The sequence below is a fragment of the Argiope bruennichi genome, chromosome 4 (assembly GCF_947563725.1).
Source record: "Argiope bruennichi chromosome 4, qqArgBrue1.1, whole genome shotgun sequence".
Lineage (NCBI taxonomy): Eukaryota > Metazoa > Arthropoda > Arachnida > Araneae > Araneidae > Argiope > Argiope bruennichi.
Window position 1 is genome coordinate 23,861,242 of NC_079154.1, and position 20,938 is coordinate 23,882,179.

A 20,938-nucleotide genomic window follows, 5' to 3' on the forward strand; every position below is an offset into this window, starting at 1 on the left:
TAGACATACTTTGATATCAACAGTATATAGTTTTGAAGACAAAGATTTAGAAACAAATTAGTGCATTTTAATAATCTAATAATCAGGAAAATGCTACCGAAGTTCCATTCTAAATATTTCTAATGTGCTATGAATTTTAAATTTAGCAAGCATGTTAATACATTTGTATACACATTCACGTTAAATGTCAAATATCGTTACAAAAAATTTGCCCACAGAATTAGCTGTAGGAGCAATATTTATCACACAGAACATGTGCACAGAATTTAATGTGCTAGCAAGAAATATTTTTAAATTATATTTTTTCAGGCAGGTATACAAGTATTTTCCAACAAATATGACAACTTCAGTTTTGATGGATTATTTTTACAATTAACTTTAATTAAAATTTTAATATAAAACAATTTATTTTTGAGGTTTAAGAGGTCTAAATAATACAATAGCTTTTAGGTACCTTTTCCATTTACCAGGAATATTTTCTTTATTTCAGGAAGCATTATTTGTATTATTTGTTTATACCGAGATATAAATTGAAGTACTTTATATTACAAAAGCACTAAATAACCAACTATCTAAGCCTAATCATGTCATCCACATTTTGAATGAATTATACCTGTCTTACAACATGCAAGCAGAAAAGTCTTGCTTGCCACAATAACACAACGGTTTTAAAGGCTTCATACAGATAATGATCTTCAGATATACAAACCATGTTCTTTTAAAGGTTGGTTTCTTATAGAGCAGAACATATTCTGTGCTTAGGAATGTTCATTCCTTTAAGTTAAAAGTAAGCTGCAAGCAATTTCATCTAAGAAACTGCTGTACTAAGAATAACTGACATCCAAATGTCCTTTTAAGGCTTCTTTGGCTGCCACAATGAGAGGGTGAAGACTGCCTAATGGTTGAGCAAGTTTTAAGAAAGGATGCTGCAATAAATAATTTATTTATTATTTTAAAAAAACACTTCAAATATATATCTCACATTTAAAATGCAATATATATATATATTTTAGTTAAATAATGTAGTATAGAATATATAAAGATAATTTTGCAGCTATGAGGCAGAAAAGGAGAAATTTTAACAATTAGACCTATATTTATTTTATACAGTGTCATAATTTGTACAGGGGGGAGGTAATGATAAATTGAAGTCTGTTTGCACCACAATACAAGAGCAAAGTGACAGAAATTTTCCCCTTCAGTGATTTTACTCTGAGATTCTGATAGGGATTTCTTTGCCATGTGTCAATTTAGGCAAGGAATCTTAGACATCTTTGAAAGGTATATGTGGGTTTTAAGAGATTTTTATTCCTTTGCACTAGCATGAGAGAATGAAAAAGACATCAGTTTCAAAGAGAATGTGTTAGAAATAAATAAAAAATTGTGAATTAGATCAAGAAGAAAGAGAATTTTTTAGAATGAATTTAACATGGGCTAATTAACATTAACAATTAAGATTTTATTTAAGATAAAATTAGATTTTAAAATATCACCACACACACACTAAAGCAACCATTTACCTTTAGAAGAGCAGATGCAGAATATCTTTTATCCACATCCACTTCTAGGCACTTGTCAAGAAAATCTTGAAATGTGGAAGATAGTTTGTCTTTGTCCTTGATATCAGGCCTTCCATTGGTAGCAATCAAATACAATGCCTTAAAGAAAAAAACTAGTTATTTCAAGGTCTTCAGAAAGAAAATTCATTTATTGTTTCAGCTTTTATAATTTTTATAAAATATAACAATTTCAAAAATGATCAGATATTTCCAATAGTATTAACTTAAATTTTCACATACTCGTAAAGGATTTTCATTCAGATATGGGGGTTCTCCCTCAATCATTTCAATAGCCATGATGCCTAAAGACCAAATATCTACTTTCGGCCCATACTGTTTCTTTGTTACCACTTCTGGAGCCATCCAATAAGGTGTTCCAACCATAGTGTTTCGTTTACTTTGTTCAGGTGATATTTGTGCACAGAAACCAAAATCAGCTAAAATATTCAAAACATTTATTAGCATCAACTAATCTTATTTTCTTAAAAATATTTTTCTTACTATTAACTACTTGTATATTAACACTATGATAACTGAAATGGATGATTTCCAATTATTTATCAATATCTGGCAAGAAAACACAATCAATATTAGAATAATTCTTCTTGAAACTTGTAAAAAAAATTAAACACTTATTTTAAATCACCTACATTAATAAATTTTATACAATGATAATGAAATTGAATGTCTTACTTAATTTCACACTGCCATCCATGCCCAAAAGTACATTATCACTTTTGATATCCCTATGAATCACTTGATTTTTATGCAGAAACTCTAAAGCCTTTAGAACCTGCAAAATTTCAATATATATATTCATCACAACAAATGAATATTATATATTCACTTTTCCAATACGAAGATTTGATATATTTTCTAAAATGCAGATTCAGTATAATATATTGTAATCCATTCAAGTGTTGATAATCTTATAATGGATTTCTTTTCTATTTTCATAATATATAGGAGTTGGCAGTATTTTATTTACCAGATTTAGTTTGCAAGCATCTTCCCAAGTCATGTAATATATCATTAAAATACTAGAATTTGAATCATCAAAAATGTTCCCTCAAGATATTAAATACTACATAGATTTTGCAAAATAAAATCTATAAATATACATATGAGTTTAAAAATGGTATTAACAAAATATTCTCATAAATGGAATTCAATCTAAATAAAATGTCCCTGTCAGTTTTAATAAACTTTGTTTAGTGTCTTTGAGAGTATTCCAGTTACACGCCCCCCCCCCATCTGACAAATATGCTGGTTTTCTGATATTCTTCCCAACCAAGTATTTCATAAAAAGATCAATACTTTTCTGTAACTGCTGCTTGGCTTTTCTCTTGCAATTAATTTATATATAAAGGACAAAATAAAATTATTGACTACAGATTCACCCCACAACTATAAAAGAATAATAAAAACTAGAAATGTAGACAATCTACACAGATATCTTGTTTTAATTCAAAGTAAAGGGAATATTCTTTGACAAACATATAAGGTGAATCTCATTACCAAACTCCTTGCAAAACTCAACAATCAAAATTATCAACAAGAATGCAGAAGGAAAAAAAAATATTGTATTTAGATTTTCTTCATATTAATATTGTTAAATTTCTCAAGAGTGACTTCTTTCATGTTCTTTCTGATAAATGCACAATCAAAGCATGGAATTAAATTATGATTCATTAAAATATGAAACACAGCTTTTAATCTTTACAGAAAATTAAAAATGTGATATTTTTATAAATATTTATTTTTATTTAACATCACTTGTAAAAGCCCTTCAATGAGATAATGCAACTTTGCATTGTTATTATTGAAATAATTTTCAACAACAAATTCAATATAATCAATATAAAAGCACGTGTTAATATCCCCAGAAAGCCAATTAGCCCCTTAAACTGAAAAGTCCAACTATTCATGAAGTTTCTTGAGAAAATTGAAAATAACAACTGCACTCATTAGAAATTGAGAATTGATATCCTTCATGAAAAAATAAATTTCTATATCAATCCTTACTCTTAAGAAAATTAAGTTATCTGCCTGAAAAATGCCAACAGCAAATGAATTGCAATTCAAAGGGTTAATAGCCATAACATATGTTGACTAACTTCCTAATTTCCAGCATATTCATTCTCATACCATAAACAAAAACATGTTTTGTCCTTGGCATCATCTACTACAGAGAATGAAATGATGACAGATTGAATTTGAGAAGATTTAAGGATTTTTTTTTTCTTCTGGAATGTTATATATACAATATGCATTTATAAAAACATTATAAACCTCACGACTTAATTTCTACAATTATGTCTCTATTTCAGGGAATGAAAATTCAATGTTTCTTTTTACAGAGATAAGATTGGCTGACCTGGATTTGCATGCATTTAATTAAATGATCATTAGTGTTATGTCTTTGAAACAAAATGAAAATTTTAAAATAATATAAAGGCTTCATAATTCAGTAGTTTCTTCAAAGGAACTGAAAATTTAAAAATAAATGCTGTATCTAAAACTGAAAAACTATTAAGTCCCTGAAAATGATAAATATTCAAGTTATTTTCAGTTTTTAAAAAAATCCTTTCCTTTTTCATGCCATATAATTAGAAATTATAATTAACTTACAAACTGAATATTTCAGAAGCTTTACTTTTATTTTAAAAATTGCAGTTGATACAAACAATTTGTTTAGACATTAATTACAGATCAAAACTTTCCAATATACATAAAAGAAAAAGGGGGGGGGGACATCAAATTCAAATTTACCTCTTGACACACAGCTGCTATCTGACCTTCATCCATACATGTTTCAGTCACAACATCCGTCAAAGATCCTCCAGGCAGATATTCCATCACAACCTAAATAAACAGAGTTTAAAAAAGTAAATTAATATGAATATTATTTAAAAACTTAACAATACAATAAGTTGAAAAAACATGACCAAAAACTAATAGAAAAGATAATCAAAATAAGAATTAATGTACTACAATTTCAAGAAAAGAAAATTTCAGTAATGTACAGAATGAATTTTCGAAATATAAAAATTTGAAAATTGGGTATTATCTCATCCAAGAAGCATTTACACTTCCAAAGTTATTTTCCATGAAGTAAAATTTTTTGCATTCCTGTTTGTTACATACAGTAATGATAACTACCATTTTTATATTTTTGTCTTTTCTCAGTAATAAGAAAAGACAGAAAAAGATAATAGCAATATTTTAGATAATTTTTTAATGTTAAAGCATTTTAAAAAATACAATGTACTGAACTGTATCAGTACTGACCAAATTGGCAAAGGAATCAAATCATTCTTCAATGACCTCAACCTCCAAATTATTGCACCACTTATGCAAACGCACAGTAATAACCATAATTAATAAATGATTGATTTTGCTGTAACAAGAAAAATTATCTAGCCATACATTGTTGACACTCCCAGTGAACTCTCCAGTGAATACCTAATTCAAATTATTCTTAAAACAACACCCCAGCCAATAACAATGTGTTTATCTTCAATTGGGTGGAGTTTAAAAAATCTCCTTCTTAAATCTTCTCAGTCACCCTACCATCCCAATTCTTATCAAGATGTTGATGATGATTTACAGAAGAAATTATTACACCATTAATGCAAACATTCAAATTAATCATAAACAGTCCTAGCCAGTTTCCATTATTTATTAGGAACGAAATTACAACAAGAAATAGACTATGGCAAAAGTGGCAGTCTACCAAGGAATATCGAAATAAAAACATTTTCAACTGGGCCCAAATTTATCTTCAAAACCTCTTTTATAGTAAAGTGCAAAATTGCTGGTTCATTTTCATTTATGAGTCACTCCCAAACAATATTTCAATCTGGAGATTAATAATAATGTCTTAAAAAATTAATGTTGCATGCCTTCTTTTATTAATAAAAACCATGTAGTATATCCAAACTCTAAAAAGGCAAAAGCAGTTGCAAATAGATTGGAACAGCAATTTAAAAACAACCCCTGGAGCTTTCTTCAAAAGAATTTAGAACAGCTTAGACTAGAACATTAAAAAAAAAAAAAAAAAAAAAAAAACACTACCAAGCATGAAATAACACAGTGCCTCAGATCTGAAGTCGTCACTTTAAAATTACCAAAAGCTTGGATATTAATAGCACCAATAAAATTAAAAAATTTCTTCACAGACAAATGTTCTGCCATACTGAAATCCTCAATTTAATACTTCTACATCAGACTTTCTAATACATAGAAAACTACAATTGTAGTCCCTGGTCACAAGCTGGGCAAAAACCATATTCATTCAGATAGTTTTTGTCCAAAAAGTCTCCATACTAGCGTCAGCAAAATTACAAAACAAATTATTTTGAATAGACTCAAAAACATAGAAGACCATATCTCTCCCTTCCGAACTGGCTTAAAAATTTATCAACTGGTGGGTAACTTCTCAAGATGATTAAAAACATCCAACAAATTTTTAACAATTGTCCAGATACCAGTACTGTATTCTTAGTTATCACCAAAGCATGCGATTGAGTTTGGACTGATGGATTCAGCAACAAAATGATTTATATTAAAATCCCTTATGATATTAAACTGATGGTATTCAATAAGCAGTTTGAGGTACGAGTAATAAACTCATTTTCTACGCCAAGAAATATCCCTGCAGCAGTTGTTCAGAGACCAAAACTCAGTTTCAGTTGCTTCAGTATTTACATTAATGGTATTTCAAGATTATAAGGTATCTAAATTCCTAAATTAGTCTCTTTGCAGTGCTCTATACTGCTAAAAATTCCAACTTCATTATCAAAAAACTTTGAGCATTTAAAAGTGAGGGGAAAAAAAAAAAAAAAACAAGGCTTATCTTATAGAAAATCCAAATTAATATTGGTAAATGACAAGCAGTATACTTGTATTAGGGGAAAAAAAACTGACTTCTCCCATCTAAACTTTTTAGGAAAAATATTTTATGGAAAAGCTATACCCCCTATCTTGGCAAAACACTTGACAAGCATCTTACTTTTAGAAATCATATCCAAAAAAACTAAATCCAATTCATAAGTCTAATCCAAACTCTCAAGGAAATTTTTTTTTTATCATCTGTACTATAATGTTGCAGCCTCTAATCTCTTATAAATTTTCCATATGGATGACGGCTGTAAAACCCACATTATGACACTGGAAAGATTAGAAAATGTTACTGTTAGGCAAATCATTAGCATGCTGAGGTTTGTCCAGAACAATGATATTCAAAACAGCCTTTATTTCTCAACAACAACTAATGGGCAATATCACAAGAAATTGTCCATTAGTCTAAGACAAAAATGACATCAATATTAAAGAAATAAAATTTTATGACCCCAACCCCCCAAAGAACTTCACAATATTTTGCTTTCCTTTATATAAATAAAACACCTTCTATAGCTTTATCATGCCCATTAGCCTTTTAGTGATTTTTTTTATGCTTCCTAGCAAATTTTGCCAATAAGTAACCTAATATAACTTTCTATTGTCTGCAATTTTATATTTAGTTAAAATAAGAAATTAGCAACAAAATTTTTTAAACCTTTAAAGCAAATTGTAAATATATATTTTCCATAAAATGGAAGATAGTCTGTTTCTCTTCAGTCACTTTTTATTTAAATAAATACAATGAATACAGTTTAGTAAAATGTTTTTATATTCAATTTCTTGATAGTTATTTATTTTTAAAAAAGTATCAAAACAATATTTATATTTATATTAATGCACCTGCATATAACTTTATACAATAATAGTTTAACTAAATAATAGTTTTAGTAACTTTATACAATAACATGTATCAAGGAGAATATTTAAAAATTCTGAAATCTAGCTAAACAACTCATCAATTAAATAAATGCTTCATATTTTTTTTGTTGTTATTATTATTGAGATTTTATTATTTTTTTATTGTTACAATAATTAAAAACAACATAAATAAATACAATAAATCATAATACCAAATAAACAGGACAAAAGTACTTCAAATTTACAAAAAAATTACAAAATTTAAATTTCTTTTGAAAACAAAAGTTTTAAAATATCTCTTACCCACAATTCATCATCGATGAGATAGCTATCTAAATAATTAACAATATTTGGATGCTTCTTTTCACGCATTACCAAAATTTCATTGATGATCAGTTCTTTCTTTGGTTGGTTGGCTAAGTTCATTTGTTTTATTGCAACTTCTAAGCCTGTGCTTTTCTCTTTAGCAGTATATACTGTGCCAGAGGCTCTGAAAAATGAAAACATCATTCAAACTTCAAAAATCAAAACAAATTACTTAAGCAAACATGCAATTCAAATTTATCTTTCTCTCTCCTTTTTTTTTTTTTTTTTTAAATAACTATTCTACCATTATGGGATTTCCATTGACATAATATCAATAACTTATACAATACTAATACCAAAATTCAATACTTTGATCAATTAACTTAAGATTAAAATAAAATAAATATATTTCATTGTCCTAAAATTCAATTTTAATAAACATCTTTTAATCATATTATGAAATCGATTCATAAATAAATAAAATAATTCATCTGAAATTTCATGCTTTATATAAGTTATATCTTTTTAGAAGATTTTAATTAGTATGCATGACTATTCAATAACAAACTTTGTAATTAACTATTTATAGTGATAATGAAATTATATACAATTATAATAAATTCTTTTGACAGTAACGAAAAAAAGATTACCCTTGGCCAATTTTCTCATTTTTCAGATATTTGGTATTTGGATCATCTGATGATACAATAGCTTTTAATCTTTCAATAATTTCTTCATCAGATATCTTCTTTTTCTTAACTTTAGTAATATTGTTGTTATTATTCGATACAGTACGTTCAGTGGTATACTGAACATCAACATTTACTTCAGAGGAAGCTCGATCAAATTCTTCTGAAAGTGGGTTCATATACTAAAAAATAAAAATTATATTCACTTAAAAAACAAATTTATTTAAATTTCAAAATTATTTACAATACTAAGAAAAAATTTCAAAGAGTATACTTTCTCACAATTAGTAATCTGGAAACAAAGTAAAACGCAAACATCTTATGATTAATATGCACAATACAAAATGATTACAATGATTATGATAACAGAATAAAAAAAAAAAAATCTTTGGCCAGTTTAAATTTTATTTAATCCAGAGAATATTCCTCTGAGTTTTTGTATTAATAAAATACATTTATAATAAATAAAAATAATAATGAAATTAAAAACTACTGCAATTATGATGATTAAATTATACATGGAGACATATAATTATTTAAAAAATATTTTATTTTTCCAACCTTGTAAAAATTTGAAAAATTTTGATGCTAAATATCATATAAACAAATCTTAGATATTTTTTTCATGTCAAAGCATTGATTACTTCTAATTTAGTTTACATCAAGATATTTCATAAGCTCAAGATTGTCATTATGATTTGGTTCAGAATTAAAGATTAAAGAATACCTAAAAATTTTAACAGGATCTTATTTTAAAAATTAGGCTAAATAATAGCTTTTTATAAACTCTCTCTCTCTCTCTCTCTCTCTCTCTCTCTCTCTCCACACACACACACACACACACACACACACACACACACACACACACACACACACACACACACACACACACACACACACAGTTATACAATTACAGTGTTCTCAATATGACTTTTGTTACAGATCATACTAATGTACTATCAAGCCTCTGATGCTGATAGAGAATTAAAAGTTTTTAAACACTTTGCAACTGCAGATTTTTAGAGAACTTTGACTTTCACGAAACAACAATTTTATTTGAGGAGCTTACACAGACTGAATATGTACAGCTAAAAAAGGAAAATTTTCATAATATTATACTATTTTAAGAGAAGAAATAATAATGAGTATTTAAAATAACTTACAACAGTATGGGTGCTTTCAGGACTAGAAGGAGGCAAAGAAACTACACTAACACTTTCTTTAGATTCTACTTTCTTGAACTGTACCACATCTGATTTAGGTTGCTAATACAAGAGAAAAATAATTGTTACATAAAAGAAAAGTAAAACATTAACTTCAAAAGCAACAATTCTTTTTTTAATCAATGCAATTTCTTTTCTTATTTTTTTCTTTCTTTTTTTTTACATTACTGATTTCATCCTACTATAGATCTTCTGTCTTATTAGATATATAATTAAACAAATTGATTTCTTATTAAGATATTATAAAATGCAAATTAAGACATTTCCTTGTAATAAGTGTTTTATTAATAACTTTGGAATTGCAACTTAATTATGTCAAAAATAACATTTTTCTATTGTTAAAGCAGTTTTTTTTAAAAAACTACCACTAAAATAAAGTTAATTCAGGTAGCAAATGCTCTATCCTCCTAGTTATATTCACCTGTTCTTGAATACAAATAGACTCATATGACTGACTCTGCAATCTCATAGTCAGTTCTTATAACAAAAGTGTAAATAAGTACAATTTTATTACACATCCACACATATTTTTAATTACATATACAATTTTTTTCTTTTGTAGATTGAAAAATATATAAATATATTTTCCTAACAAAGAATAAAAAAATAGTTAAATGAAAGTAAAATACTTACACTAGCTACATTCATTAAAGCATTGCATGATCCAGGATCACTAAAATAACTTATTCCTACAGCAGGATCTATATAAAAATAGAGACATATTCAAAACTGACAAGAATAAATGGCAAAGAAAATTAAAAACTAAGTTCATGCCCAATCCAAATTTTATAAAAAAAAAATTAAGTTTTCATACAAAGTTAAGAAAATATAAAATAACATGCATGCATTAAGGCATGATAGATAAAGAAAAGAAATTAATTTCTAAATATTCATGTAAACATTTAAAAATTGCTCATGCATAAAGGATTATTCATAATTCTAATTTAAAAAAATAATTAAATTTTCCAAAATGAGCAGTAAGGGCATTCCCCTTTTTAAAGTTAAATAAAGATTGGAAAGTAAAAATAAGTTTAAGGAGATAAAATATGTAAAAAGCTTAATCAATCAGATATCCACTACAATCTGTAATCCTCTGTATAAGATGAATTACACCTGATTTTTTATGCTAATTTTTTTAAGTCCCAAAGTGGATTACAAATTTAAAATGGATAATAATACCAAATAAAAATATATGGTAAAATTCATATTTGATAAAATATAAAGGATGTCAAAAAAAGTTAAATGTCATTAAATGGGCCATCACTCGTATAGTAGTTCAATTCAATTGACACATTCAATGTAATTTGAAGCAATCAGGAGTTCAAAGAAAATTGTATTACAGGAAAAAGCTTAATAACACTAAAAAGCTTTTTAAATGCAACAATGCAAAGCTTTTTAATGCAATTTAAATTCTACATTTCTAATAAAAACAGGTTCGTGGATAACAAAATAAACTTATGAACAAATACAGTTATTAAAATTTAATTTCAGATGATATATTTATGAAGGAAGGAAGAAACAAAAGAAATCACTGGCAATTGCAAGAGACTAGATGGGGAAATCTAATTTAAAAACATAAAACTGTCTTTCAAGAATTTGTAAAATTCAACTAGCAAAAAAATGCAATTCTAAAAGAATAATTTTAACAAACTTAACAAAATGAAGAAAAATTATATTTATAGCACATAAAATTTAAAATAAAATTTGAGAATAACTACATCAATATATTTTCATACTGAATCATTAAGTGTACATATGCGATAGGAGGATTGAAAATCCAGGAATTCATATCTTGAACCAACCATAAATATAATAAATTTCCAGAAGAAAGAAATAAAAGAATGAAAGTAAAAATGTTACAACAAAATGATGCCAATCACTCTCCCAATGAGAATCAAGAACAGTCAAAGGGGAGGAAAATCTTAAAAAAGAAAACCAATTTTTTTTAAAAAAACAAATTTTATAATCATAAGATGCAACTAAGCATACTCCTTGCAATTTGTTCACATTAGAATCTCATGCCAACCAATAAAAGCAGGTTAAACTAAAACAGAATTTGAAACACTGTAGTTTGCATTCTCTTATAACACTAAGAGTAATCAATACAAACATGCAGAAATAATTTTAAAAAAACATTCTACTAAAAATATAAAAGAGTGAATTGATGCTACCTACTTGGACACCAAAGACTCACAAGCTCAGCTATAGAAGAATAATGGTGTTAGTAAACCACCAATAAGTTGAATTAATTTCTAACCATTTCATTATTTCACCAGTTCATTGATACTAAACATTTTTAAATAATATCAGTATGGATATTAATAAATATGATAAAGTTTTGATTAGATATTTGTGTGATTGTAAAAACTTTTATATTCTAAATTACATTTATGTCTCTAATAAAGAAAAATATTTTATAATATGCAATATTTTTAGCTAAAATGCATCTGCCTGACTTAATACTCTTTTTCACTAATTTTAAGTTATAAAAAAAGTTAATTAAGTTAAGTAATAATATATTTTAGAAAAATCAAAAATCTTTTGCCTTTTTTAATTAAAAATAAAGATCTGGATAAAATTCTAGATCATACAAAGCATGGATAGTTTTAACATAAAATGCACATATCAAATAATTAATAAATTTGAGGATGTACAATATTTATTTACAACATCCAAATGTGCTTTCTGCATGTTCAAAACCAAAAATCTTATTATAGCCCTTTGAATGTCATTCCTAATATAATATGCATGTGTACTCAAATTTTCCTATTTTAAACATAGCACAACAAAAAAAAGACTGAATGAAATAACTGACACAAAAAAAAAAAAAAAAAAAAAAATTACAATTACAAATGAAACTAAAGCAAATTTGCTGAAATAGAAACTAAATATGATTATTTGGCACATAAAAAAAAGACTCCAAATAATCATATTGCAATAAAAATTTAAAGAAATCTAACTACTGTTATAAGACAAAATTTTGCTCATATAAAAAGATAACACCTTTTTTGAACAACATTACAAGAAAAACTTAAAATTTAAAATAACAAACATTAATATTATATAATATTTTACATAATCTTAAGTTTCAAATGTTCAGTATGATCAATGATATATCACATCAACAAAGCATATATTCAAAGTCTGACACAAAAATTTTCAACCTACCTAAAGTTTTATTTATGGTCATGTACTTTGAATCTTCATTTTCTTTAGTAGATGTATCATACCAATTCAAAACATCCAAAACAGCTTGTGGATTTTCTTTTTGTTCCAATTTTGTGATATTTGAATTTTTCAGCAGCATAGACCATGTTTCCGGCAAACCCTACGATATCAAATAATATCTGATATTTTATTTAAAACTGATAAATTAAACTTGTATATTTTTTCATTAACTGATTCACTTACAAAACATGTGATAAAAAATTGACTGCAACATAGTGAATTTTTTATTTTTTCCTGATATATCAATGCAAACATATTGATTTAAAATTTTTAGTTTTAAAACTGTCATATTAAAAAAAAAAAAAAATTGCAATTTATTAAATTTTCTTTTCTACACATTGAGTTCATTGAAAAAATTAAACTTTTTACAGCAACCAATTTCTTACAAAGAGAGAAAATGCCATGTTTACTTACAGTAAATTCTCCAGTATCAGGATCAAAACCTACATGCAATGTGTGCTCAAAATTCAGAGGAGGAGAGATTACTATTTTATCTGGATCTTTTTTCTTCTCTTTGACATCTATAAAAAGCAAACAAATAGCCTTTATTTTCAGTAAAAACTTGCAGAAAATATACTGTATTATGAATCTCATTATATATATTTGCACATTCAAGAAAAAGATCAATAAGTAAATCACTGTAAATGAAACCAGCAACTTTCTAAAGACACGATTTATATTCTTTTAGGAAAAAGAAAAACATTTACATAACATCTCTTAAGAGTTAATAGTTCTAATAATCTTAAGCATTACAGAACTGAATATAAATAGAAAAATCTTGTAATATTGCTAAAATTAAGTAAAGAATTAAAAAATAATAATAATTTTTTTTTTCCCTATCTCAAATTTCAGTTCACAATCAAATTAGTTTGATCATTAAATTATACCGATTCAAGGAAAAATTTGTAAAAATAAAAAAAATCTTACAAAAATTTTTCTATTAATCTTCACCTCTAAATAGAAACTTCTATGAATTTAAATTTATTTTCCATCAGGAAGAATTTAACTAAAAATCATGACAAGAAAACAGTAAAAGTCATGAAGAGAAGCAGCTAAATTATTAAATCCTAATATTTATGATAATTAATAATCTAATAGTCCAAAATTGCAAGAAGCTTTATAAAATATGCTTAAATAATTTTTTTACAATCTTTTAGCCAATAAAAATGCTTAAAACACTATTATGACATTTATTTTGAAAACGGTTAAATTTTCAAATGCATATCAAAATCAATGAATGGGAAAATACAACTTAAAATTATTGGATATATTCAAGGGTAAGGAAAAGACAATTTTAATAGCTTGAAAACAGACATAAAGAGTATAAAATGAGTCACATATAATATGTACAACTTTTTATTTCAAATTCTAGATGCAATATTGGTAAACTTGTTGCATAAAAGCACATTTATGCTAATAAAAATAAAAAAAAATAGCAAAATAAACTTATCATACTATTTGATACTTTTCTAATACTATACTTTAACTATACAACTCGCACATTTTGTCTCTAGAGTTTTGATAGAATTTGCACGAAAAAACAAGATTGAATATTGATAAAAAGTTTCTTTAAATGCAAAAAAACAGATCATCTGAAAATTATGAATAATTCAGAGATAACAATGAATTATACTGCAATTAATATTTTTTTATAACTAAACATTGTTAACGTATAAACATTTGTTTAGTTCCATTTATAAAACAAAAATATACACTAATTTAATTCATATTTTACATCAAATATTTTAAAAAGAAATCAATATTCAAAAGTTTGTACATATATATATATATATTGAAAAATGATGAGATTAATAGATTACAAACTTTTAGATGATTTTATTTTCAGCTTCCATTTTTCATTTTCTGGTTCCTTGGGTAAAGGTTTCAGCTCCACACAATGAACAGGATCTCTAAAATTCAATTCCAAATTTGCTTCATTAGTAAAAAAAAAATATACGTCTTTATATGCCACATAAAAATTATCAAAAACTTGCACAATTAATAATATGCTCAGTATTTTATCTAAAACATCTATTATGGAAATAGCTGAAAAGTTACAATAATATTACATAATTTCAAAATGTTGGATGAAATTTATTAACCAAAAGTAAAGTTTAGAAATATAGTATATTATTTTTATTGCATTATTTATATCATATATTATTGAGTCCAAGGTACATTTAGAATTTTTCCTTTTAAAACCTTATTTCTCAAAGAGAAACAAAGTATATAAACTTAATATTTAAAAGTATGTTTTGAAATCTTGAATCTCAAACAAATTTTATGTTGGATTTAAAAAATTATAATTATATATTAAATTGCAACATTAAATATAAATTCATATTAAACTGCATCATTTTGTTTCTAATGCTGAGAGAAAAAAAAAAGGCCTACAGATTTTTTGCACTATTTTGATTAAGCTGATGATAAGCAACAAAAAATACAATTTAACAAGTCTTCTTTAAATAGTACAATACAAATATGATTTGGAAAAGAAATTAATTATCAAAGAAAAAGTAAATACATAAAGTTTTATCTAAAATCACAAAATAATAATTATGATGAAAATGTCTTTAAATTCTTTATGTGTTACAAAAAAAATTCTACAACATTTATGTATTTTAATAAAGGCATATAATGACAACTACATGCATAATAAATAAATACATCCAATACAAGTTTATGCATATTTTTTAAAAATCTAAACACAAATAAAGAAATAATTTACTTGGTACTTGTCAATCTGACTGGAGGGGCAGGAGGTTTCTCTTCCATCTCGTCAAATGTGTGCATTCTAAAAAATTACAATTTTTTAAAAATTTGTTACCAAATTTACTTTTAATAACCAGCAGGAGCCATTCAACACTTATTACCACTAAATATACCTCTTTGATAGTCTATACATTAAAATGAATTTTCCTAAAAATAAATTCTTATAATCAAATCGCCGATAAAATTTTAATCATGTAAGAAAACCCCATACATAAGTTTAAGTAACTAAAATTTATTTTGAAAATGTAAATACCATTACTATATATGGTTAGAAAATTTTAACATGACATAATATAAGAAAATCAATAAAAGAAAATATCACATTATGTGCGAGTGATAACTGTTGAAAACTAATAATAGAATAATTTTGTCTAGGTGCAAATATATTGAAAACTATTATAGATCAAATACTCTAAACAAATTTTAAAAGTTAAAATCTTGACAAAATAAAATCACAATTTTTAAAATGACAAAGTTACTAAATTGAAAAGTTTGAAATAATTAATAAATAAACCATTTAACTGCGATAAAATACAGTTCTATTATCTTGAAGTTAGAAAAGAAATAAATGTAAACTCAAGTTCAAATCTACAGATAAGAGAAACTACATATGAATAAGTTTTCTGAAGTATTAGTCATATTCTTAAAAATGTCTGAATTTTAATAAATATTTTTAGATTAAAAAATAAAATTTGATAACATTTCATTATTATTTATCATTTAATTTTCATTTTATTATTGTAAGCTCACCCACAATTTTAGAACTATTACTGTTATTTAATTCAAATGATTTTGTAATATCTTAAAAATATTTCCGTTTGATATATAAAGCATAATAACTTTATTAACTAATATATAACCTGTTTGCTAATTATTTATCAGATTAAGTTTTTTTTTTAAATAATATATTTTCAGTTATTATTAGAGTGATTAATTAACCATTCAATTTCAAAGACTAAAATATTAATTTTAAAATTTATATAGATATCTCAATTACTTTCAAAATGCTTTGGATCATTTACATCTTAAAATAAATATACAATTAAAAATATCCTTTGTTTCTTAAATAATTGCTTTCTTAAATAATTCAACATCTAGAAAAAACATTTTCAAACTGAAGTAAGAAAATTAAGGAAACTTAATATACATACTTTCTATCTGTATACTTTTTTCAATAATAAATGAAAGAAAATCTATACAATTATGAACTATTTCAATAAAGTATTTTAGATAGTCATATAACTGATGTATCAAACAAATATCTTTGAAGCTAAAAAATGAATTATGAAAGATTGCTTTGCTGAATCCAATCTCTTTATCACTTTAAATGCAAGACAATTTACAAACTCAGAATATAATTTTTTTTTTATATAATTTTTTAATTTATACTTTTTGTGGGTAACTTTTTTCACATTAAGCTTAGGTGTTATGAGAGCTTATTCTTATTATTTTTAAAAGTATTAAAACAAATTCATAGACAAAAAGCAATTAGAACAAAGTAATAAAATAACTTTCAAAATTTAATTTAAAAAGTAAGAAAATATAAAAGGGAAAAAAATTAACAATTATAGAACGCAATATTATTATTTTGCAAACAATCACCATGATACTATAATCATAAAAATTTATTTCATTTAAGGAAACAATAAAATTTTTAATTATGTAATGACATAAAGCAAAGAAAACGCCCAATACTTGGATAATGAGAATGTTGTATGCAATAACGGTGCTTCGGCGGAGCCGAACTGATTGTCCGCCGATTTGCATTCGCAAAATTGACATGTGTGCGAGACATTCATGAAAATTTTTTTAATTCACCTAATATCAAACTGATCAATTTAAATTTCACTTATAACTAGCTATACGAATAACTTTACAACAGCACAAACTTCATGTTTCAGAGCATGCGTTGCAATTACTTAAGTTTTTATTTACACGCCAGAGTATTTATTTTTATTGTTTAATGTTTTGATAGTTATTACAGTTTCAACTTATAATATTTTCAAACGAATCGAAAACTTAGGAGCGATCGATACAGTGATAGTATATATAGAAATCGATTAATTGGCATTAAATGCTCAATTAATTATTTGGATTATTTATGTTCATAATAAATATTTTTTGAAAAATAAAATTAATACAATATAGGGAAAAAATATTAAAACATTTTCAATTGAAAACGTTTGGATTTTTCTGTTGAAAATAGATTGCGAAATCTTAGGAAATTATATCGAAAAATGGATTCGCTTTTTATTTTTTTTTCCTTCTCGATATTTCTTTACCAAATATTTAAGCAATCATAAAAAAAATTGACAATTGTGTATTTTGGTTTTTATTAGGCAATGTAAATAATTTCATATGTTTAAGCACTGAGTCTAAAAAAATATCATTTACCAATTATTTGAAAATGACAAAATAGTAGTCATGTGATGTTTGCATAAAAAGAGCTGAGTGAGATCATGATAAAGATTATTGGATATTAACTATTAACAACTCCCATATTACATGGCAGTAAGATTGGAATGGAAACATTTCTAAAAAAAATGAAAAATTCTTTATGCATAAAAATTTTTTTATGCATTATGTTTTTATGCATAATTTTTTAATATGCATAAAAACAGCTTTTAAATATCAAACATTTCGACAAAATAAAAAGACAAAACATTTGAAGCATGTCTCCTTCAAGAGAGTTTCAATATTTCACATGTAAAGAATTAAATTTGAAAGCAATTTTCAACAAAACGATATAAAAAAAATTACAACAATTTTTCATTACAATCAAATTTCTAATACTAAGTTTGTCATAGCTGTTGATTAGTCAACCAGTTGAGGGAAAAAAATTAAAACAAAGAGCAACATTTGAATTTCGAATATCCTTATCAATAGAAAATGCTTAACAACATTGTTACGATATCTTCACGATATTGGCCGGCATTCAGAATATCAAACAACATTGTGCAGACATCGTAAAATATATTTATATCAATAGGACTATTACTGTTATAAGTCGAATGAAAGTACTATTAAAACACCCTGAAAGTGGTGAAACAAATCTCATATTCCCCAAACTTGACGTGTCCTTGGGTAGTTGCCTACTTTACCTATTCGGTAATCCGAATAGGTAAAGTAGGTAGAAAATATCTTTTACTCATCTTTTTAATAAAAGGATCTTGCGTTTAAGATTAAACTTCGGATTTTTGTAACGTCTTGACTTTGTTAATTTTCTCTGAAATTTTTAGAAAAGTAATATCAATAAATTTAATTTAAAGGTAACAATTTAAATATTTCACTCTAAAGTCAACTTTTCCAGGTTTAACATAAGAAAAATTTTCAACCTCGCATTTCATTAGAAGTATTTTGTATCTTCAAAAAAGATTTCCTTGGATTTGAAATACAACTGGTTACTGAAAAATCTTAGGATATTCTTATTCAAATGGAATTCCAATGAAAGAACCAGAATTATATTTCGTATTTTTTCCACAGATATTATGATCACAAAGTCTCATTAGATGTACTTTTATAATGAAATATACATTAATTAAAATAATTATATTTGGTTCTCAAACTTGAAGGGGTTTTTAAAAAAAAATTCGAAATTAAAAATTATTAATATCTTTCCTTGTGCTATTTTTTTTTTTTTTCGGAACACTGTAGTTGCATCCATCTCAAGAAATTTCAGACTGAAAAATCAAGAACAATTTCTTACTTGTTTTAAGCAATATATACAACTATTTTTAACTTATGTACAGAACATATAAAACTATTTAAAACTTAATATATATTAATTATTTTTTAATTCTTAACAGAATAGATATTTGTTAGAATTCCGAGACAGATAAACGAGGAGCAAATAATCAAGATATTAATTAGTAAAAATATTAAATACATTAGTTTTTACTCAGGACTGAAAAAAAGCAGAATTTATCTAAAACTTACTAAAGGTATTATGACAAAACTTTTTTTTACAATAAGATCTACTTCGCTATATGTTGTAATTGAATTTAATGACCATAAATTTTAAAAAGTGGCACTTAGTATCCATAATATGACAATTTTCTTATTCTTGAAAGCACTTTTTTTAAGCAAGCATATCTTTATTAAAATATTCTAACTTTAGTCTTCATTTTTACTTTCTGGTAGAGAAAGTAATGTAATCGTCAAAAAACTAGACTTGAGAGATTTTTGCTAATCTTCACGTTTTAGATCTTCCTGAATCAGGAACACAATTTGAAATTATGTCTGTCTGTCTCTTTGTTAATATGATAACTTAAAGTCGCTTGGATCTAGGAAACAGATTTTGTATGTGATCTTTACGCCAAATTTATAGATCTCTATCAAATTTAGAATATAATCCATTTAAAAGAAGTTTATCTATTTGTCTGTCCGACTGCCAGTGAAGCAGTTAGATGGATAAAATTTAGTACAAACATCCAAAATATCAATTCGTTTCAATTTTGAACTAAATCCTACAATGATTTGTCCGTTTGTCTTTCTGTACATTGACAAAAACACTAACTCGAATCTCAAAAACGCAAAAATCTAGATGAACGAAATTGGACACGAGATCCTGTTACTAAAATCACAGTTCTGTGTTTATTTTTTGTTTCAATCAATCTAGAAAAGGCGTCCAAAAGGCATGTTCAAGTTTCTTCATTATATTCCGAAGAACAAAATGCTCATGTGTGGGATTGTGATATTAAAAATCTAAACACTCTTGGAGTTTATTGTTTATCATCTTGATTAGAAAGTGCGATGGGAAAATGGCTTTTTCTAATGGGTTCACTGGGAAAGTAATTTTGCTAGTTATTCCGAGTTATTAACTGGAATAAATAATAATGTAATAAAAAGGATATTCAAAATTAAATGTGGAAATGCAAAGTAACTTCGAATTGAACGACATTTCGTAATAAACATTGTTATAATAAAATGCCAAATTTTTTTTTAGAAATCGCATGGTACAAATCTTATAAATCTACTTGGAGGATTATGATGTGCAAGACCAAATCATTTAAACAACCGTTCGATATTACTAAATTTTTCTCAAGAATCTTTTGCAAAAATGTTAGCTTGGTTTAAATTATTATTATTTTGAATAAGTCATTCTGAGATAATTTTCTAATCTCGTGTAAAAGAAACAATGGAAACAATTGTAACATTCCAGTGAACATTGTTTTCATCTACGGTGTAATGTATGAAATCGATTTCGATTTTTAAATTTTTTGACTTTTTGATCGAATGGTGCAAATTTGATACAGAGAAAAATGAAATGTTTACTCCATATTTTGTCATTATTTTATTTCTGGAGATATATTTTGTAAATTTTTAAACATAATACTTAGAAAAATGTTACCAATATGACCGCAAGAGTTCCCAAATTAGAGGCGAAATCAATCTCATT

The 20,938-nt window shown here is 25.6% G+C and overlaps 1 protein-coding gene across 2 annotated transcripts; it reads right to left on the reverse strand.

The window, feature by feature from the left end:
- Positions 1–713: 713 nt before the first annotated feature.
- LOC129967096 (serine/threonine-protein kinase PAK 2-like) lies at positions 714–17,563 on the reverse strand. 2 transcript variants are annotated; one of them, XM_056081765.1, is made up of 15 exons: positions 17,236–17,563; positions 15,497–15,562; positions 14,593–14,678; positions 13,183–13,289; positions 12,709–12,868; positions 11,716–11,742; positions 10,174–10,241; positions 9,481–9,582; positions 8,279–8,499; positions 7,626–7,812; positions 4,332–4,424; positions 2,253–2,352; positions 1,800–1,996; positions 1,521–1,658; positions 714–926 (listed from the first exon to the last, which is right to left on the reverse strand). In XM_056081765.1, the coding sequence occupies exons 1-15, from the start codon at positions 17,337–17,339 to the stop codon at positions 825–827; spliced, it is 1,758 nt and encodes a 585-aa protein (XP_055937740.1). In that variant the 5' UTR covers positions 17,340–17,563; the 3' UTR covers positions 714–824. The 2 variants fall into 2 exon arrangements, with proteins under 2 accessions (XP_055937740.1, XP_055937741.1); XM_056081766.1 differs by lacking the exon at positions 11,716–11,742 and having other exon boundaries at positions 17,236–17,562.
- Between the last annotated feature and the right edge of the window lie 3,375 nt (positions 17,564–20,938).